Below are 5,943 nucleotides of genomic sequence, written 5' to 3' on the forward strand. Positions count from 1 at the left end.
TTATGAAATTTCATAAATAATTAAACAACAGTCACATCACATTGTCATATAACAATAGAGTCGACAACAAGGATTTAGGCACGACAAGTAGATGATTAAATATATGCTAACAATTATCCAATTTACTACACAATATGCTCAAGACTTTAACTCAATAAAATTTACACATATAAATCAAGTACGTACTCGTCACCTCGCGTACATGGTTTTCAATTATACAAATGGCACATAAGACTCAATGCCTAAAGAAAAATTCCCCCACTCGAGGTTAAGCAAGACACTTACCTCTTTGAAGTTATGCCGATATTCCAAAATCGCCTTCTTGCTTGAATTGACCTCCTGACAGCTCAAATCTATCCAAATTAATTGTATAACTTCATTATTATTTATCAAAAATAATTCCGGATAATAATACGTCGACTTAAAAATTTATTCCAAAAAGTCAACAAAAGTCAACGCGGGACTCGCCTCTCGGAAAACGACATAATTTTCATAAAATCCGAACACCCATTTCGATACGAGTTCAACCATACCAATTTTATCGAATTCCAATAACAACTCGACTTCCAAATCTTAAATTTTTATTTTTGAAAGATTTTACAAAAATCTTGATTTTTCCTCCATTAAATCCGAATTAAATGATGGATTCAAAGACATAATCATGGAAATTAATCAAAACTGGATAAGAATCACTTACCTCAAACACCCACGCAAGACTCTCTCCAAAAATCGCCTTCTACCGAGCTCCAAATTAGATTTTGAGTTATGAACTCAAACCCCCGTTTTTGGGACTTTTAATTCTATCCAGATAGGCATTCTTCGTGTTCGCGACCTCTGCTTTGCGTTCGCGAAGGCCAAAACCCGACTGCCTCAAATCCTTCACCACGTTCGCGACCTCCTCGTCGCGTTTGCGAGGGCCAACTGTTTCTGCCCCATCATTTCCTCTTCATGTTCGCGAACTCCTTGTCGCGTTCGCGATGACCAGCTGACCAACTCCTTCGCGTTCGCGAAGGCTAAACGACCCCAGGCCCCAATCTTCCTTTCTTCTTCGCGTTCGCGTTGCCTGGGCCGCGTTCGCGAAGGCTTGCCCTGCTCCTTCTTCGCGTTCGCGTCCACAGCTTCGCATTCGCGTCCACAGCTTTACGTTTGCGAAGGCCAAACCATCAGTCCCTCAAATTCCTCTTCGCGAACACGGGACTCCTTTCGCGTTCGCGAAGAAGGAAACCGGACTTCAATAACAACAGTCCAAACAGCTCCAATTTGGTTCGAAACCACCCCGAAACACATCCGAGCCCCTCGGGACCTCAACCAAACATACCATCAAGTCCCAAAACATCATACGAACTTAGTCGAATTCTCAAATCAGCTCAAACAACATCAAAACGATGAATCGCACCCCAAATCAAAATCTATAAACTTTGAACTTTCAATTTCTATAACTTGTGCCGAAACACATCAAATCAATCCGGAATGACTTCAAATTTTGCACACAAGTCATAATTGACATTATGGACCTACTCCAACTTCCGGAATCAGATTCCGAGCCCGATATCAAAAAGTTCACTTTCGGTCCAATTTTTCAAAAATTCGACTTTCGCCATTTCAAGCCTAAATTGGCTACAGACCTCAGATTCATAGTCCGGACACGCACCTAAGTCCAAAATTACTCAACGGAGCTAACATAACCGACAGAACTCCATTCCAGAGTCGTCTTCACACAGTTCCAACTACGGTCAAAATCCTAAGACTTAAGCTTCCGTCTTAGGGACTAAGTGTCCCAAATCTCTTCGAATCATCCGTAAATCAAACTCGACCATACACGCGGGTCATAATACATATTGCGAGACTTCTCGAGACCTTAAGTCACTGAACGGGTGCGTTAATTCTTAAAATGACAAGTCGGGTCGTTACATATATCTATACTATATTAAGAGCACGCAATCCCTTAGCGAAATATCGTTTACTGTTTTTACTCTAAAAAATTAATTTTATATTAGACAAAACGTAATTATATTATTTATCGAATATTAGGACTTCAAAATAACCAAAAATTTAGTTATTAAATTTTCCCTTATTAATAAGTCCTTATATAGGTACAATTAATATATTTTATTTTTATTTATATTACGAATATCTCTTTGAAGTCAACTTAGATTTCGTCTTTAAGAGAATTTATATTGCTTTTAACCACTCAAATTGATTCCCATGGTTTTTCACGTCCCTTTTATTAACTTTTGTAAAAACTTGAATCTAATGTGATTGAAAATCTTCCTCACAATTTAAATTCTCTAAAGACCAACCACTTTTCTTTTTGGTCAAACCAACAAGACACAATTAATTGTACTTAGAGATATTTATGCCTCATTTGTTTTTTTAAGATTAAAATGTTTGAATCTAAATATCAAGTTGTGTATCAAGATTAAGATATCTGAATATTAAAATGTGTTTTAAGATCTGAATATTAAATGATTAAGACTATTTATTTTTTAAACATCTGAATATATATAATTTATCTTTATTTAAAAATTAATAAACATAAATTCAAATACAATACTAATTAATCTAATATTCTATCAATAAATTCAAATACAATACTAATTAATCTCATATTCTATCAATAATATGGTTGTTGGTGGTGGTGATGGCTAACGAAGGTGCTTGTGAGTGCCGACTAGAGGCAGTGGTTGGTGATGATTTTAGTTGATGGTGGTGGTTCTTGGTGGTAGCTAGTGGTGATTGGCAGCGATAGCGATTATGGTTGAGGAAGGTGGTGGTGGGTGGTGTTAGTAAATAATGGTGGGCGGTGCCGGCTATGTTTATTGATGGTGATTGGGTGGTTGGTGGTGGCAGTTGAGGTGGGTGAGTATGTGGTTATGGTTGAGGATGATGGTGGTGGTAGTGGTGGTAGTTGATGTGGGTGAGTATGTGGTTATGGTTGAGGATAATGGTGGGTGGTGGTAGTGGCGGTGACTATAGTTGAGAATGATGGTGTTGGTGGTGGTAGTTGATAATGGTAGGCGGTGACGGCAATTAGTAATGAATGTGGATGATAACATCTTAATAAATTAAGTCTTTGTTATAGATCTTAATCATACAGACCTATCAGACTCATTAAGTGGTTGTGAAGTAAAAAAAAATAAACACACTTAATGATTAAGATTCAGACTTTAAAAACAAACACATTTAATGTATGAGATCTGAATGACTAAGATTCAGACCGTCATTAAATGCAAACAAACGTCATTAAGTGCAAACAAACGGTGTCTTAATCACCTAATTGATGGCTCTATAAATAGTCCAGTAACACCATTTTCGTCTAAATCTTTTAATTTCTCTAGATAGGTAATTATAAATCTCCGTTATTTTCTATTTTTTAGATTATCTTCTATTAATTTACTGCTTTAATTGTTTTTACTCTATAAAAAATTGCTTTCACACTGAACAATATTATTATTTAGTTGTTTTTATAATATTTAGAGCTTTAGAATCAACTAAAATTTTACTCATTAAATTTTATAAAATTAGGTAGGAAGTCCTAATATTTAAGACTTTAAAATCAACTAATATTTTTCTTTATATAAATTATACCAATTGAAATAAATCCATATATGTAGCATTTAGGATGCTTAGCGTGATGAACAATAGTTTTCATGAGATCAGCACTAAAGAGAAGACATAAAAGTTCATTCAAGGAAAGTACACAAGCATGTAAAATTATTCAAATGCAGAACATTTAAACACAAATCTTAAAATTTATTATTTCTTTTTTTATTGAATTAGTTATATAGGATCTACAATTTAGTAATTTCAGGAGCTTAATTATATTTTTATTTTATAATGCAAACAAAAATTTTAAAATAATATTTATGTAATTTTTTTACAACAATTATACAATGAGATGGAAAACACGTGCAATACGCGTACACTAATACTAATATGTTCAAATGTGCCTATTAAACCCTTCATTGCTAGCTTTATACCATAATTTATACTTTCTTTTGTTTCATTTTACATGATAATCTTCTTCTTTTGTGCGTATAATAAATAATAAGTACTTTTAATATTTGAAGACTCTTTACTTTTAAATTTCATTTTATTTTTAATAATATATTCTTATAGTCATAGAAATTAGACTATTGGTCTAATAACCAATTAGACTCCCGTACCTGAATGATTTTCTAATATAAATATTTTTCTAATAAAATTCCTTTTCAAATATCGAAAAAGGGGCAAGGAGGGGCACACCAAATTACCAAACAATTTAACATTGACGACGAAGCGTGCCAGTAATATAAATATATTTTTTCCTATTCTTGAATCCTGTTAAAGATTCTAGTTTTCCAATTAGTAACAAAAGTTATGGTAAGTATATAGTATTAAAGATTCTAATTTTCCAATAACTAACAAATTTATGGAACGGTTTCCTTATGTTTTTTTATTTAAGTAGAACAGCATTCCAAATTAAAAACCAGTTCCCTTCAATTAAAACGAGTAAATGAGTCTTTTCCGATATCTTTTATTCATACACCAAATAAGTCTTCTATAAATTATACATCAACAAGTCCTCAATTTACGAAAGCCATAATTACAATTAATCTTCTTCTTTCTCCTACAATGAATACTACTACTCACAGTACTGTGAAGAAAACTCAAGGACGGAGAAAAATTGCAATCAAGCGAATAGACAATCTAAACAGTCGGCATGCTACTTTCTCCAAACGCCGTTTAGGACTTTTTAAAAAAGCTAGCGAACTTTGCATCTTAAGCGGTGCAGAAATCGCTATTCTCGTTCAATCTTTAAAACGACAGCGTCTTTTTGCTTTCGGTCATCCCAACGTTGACGCCGTTATCAACCGTTATCTCATCGGAAAATCATCATCGTCATCGACCGCCGATCAATACAATGTGCAACAGAACAATCAATATTATTCTCAAATTTGTAGAGAATTGGAGGCTGATAAGAAAAAAAAGGAGATTATTGAAAATTCAAAGATTGTGAATAATAATGAGGGATTTTGGTGGAATGAACCAATTGATGATATGGGAATTGAGGAACTTGAAGAATTTATGGCTGCATTGGAAGAATTGAAGAAGAAAGTAACAATGAGAGCTGATGAATTGAGTATGATTACTGGTTCTTCAGTACTGCCAACTACTTCAACTATAAATAATAATATTGCTAGATTTGGGGCTGAGGATCAATTCTTGAATCAGGCTGCTATCGACTATTGTTCTTCAATTGTTCCTTATCAATTAAATTACCCTGGAGATGGCCAATTCTTAAGCGGTTATTATGATTAATTAGTTGAGTATTGATTAAGAAGTTGCATGTTTTACCTTTCTAATTTTCTTTCTCTTGTTTATGAAGAAGTAGCATGTCGTGATCTTTTGTTATATATATATATATATATATATATATATATATATATATATATATATATATATATAAAACACAAAACTGAGAAGCTGTTGTTTTTTAATTAATAATCTCAAATAAGCTAATTGCTCAAGTGACAAAACTAATTAGTATTACTACATTAATTAAAAACATAGTGATGAAAGAATTCGGAATTGGAAAATCATTTACAAAAGATTGTATTTTGAACAATTGTATTTCTAGTTGGTATTACTATTAGGCTTATGAAATCTCAATTTTCTTGTGCGTGCAACAAGTTTAAGTGTGGAGTAGTAATTTCGCTCTATTAATTTATAAATCTTGATTGTTTGTTAGTTAACAAGGTAGCATACATTTTCTTCAATTATTTTTGATTTTTCTTGTTTCTAACAAGTTGAGTTGCGTTAAATGTTATGGAAATGGAAGTCTGCCAAAACTCTTTCAAAACACAGGCATTAACAAGATCGAATGAGCCAAGGGCTATACACACACTCAAGATAATTAAATTTAGGATTCAATGGTTAAACGAGGGAGACGCAAATACTAAA

The 5,943-nt window shown here is 33.2% G+C and overlaps 1 protein-coding gene across 1 annotated transcript; it reads left to right on the forward strand.

The window, feature by feature from the left end:
• The first annotated feature begins 4,614 nt into the window (after positions 1–4,614).
• Positions 4,615–5,301, forward strand: LOC104097906 (agamous-like MADS-box protein AGL62). Its single transcript, XM_009604529.4, has one exon. The coding sequence runs from the start codon at positions 4,615–4,617 to the stop codon at positions 5,299–5,301; it is 687 nt and encodes a 228-aa protein (XP_009602824.1).
• The last annotated feature ends 642 nt before the right edge of the window (positions 5,302–5,943 follow it).

This window comes from Nicotiana tomentosiformis, chromosome 2 (assembly GCF_000390325.3).
Source record: "Nicotiana tomentosiformis chromosome 2, ASM39032v3, whole genome shotgun sequence".
Lineage (NCBI taxonomy): Eukaryota > Viridiplantae > Streptophyta > Magnoliopsida > Solanales > Solanaceae > Nicotiana > Nicotiana tomentosiformis.

Coding starts and splice junctions, on each gene's coding strand:
- LOC104097906 (XM_009604529.4), top strand. CDS start 4,615: ATGAATACTACTACTCACAGTACTGTGAAGAAAACTCAAGGACGGAGA.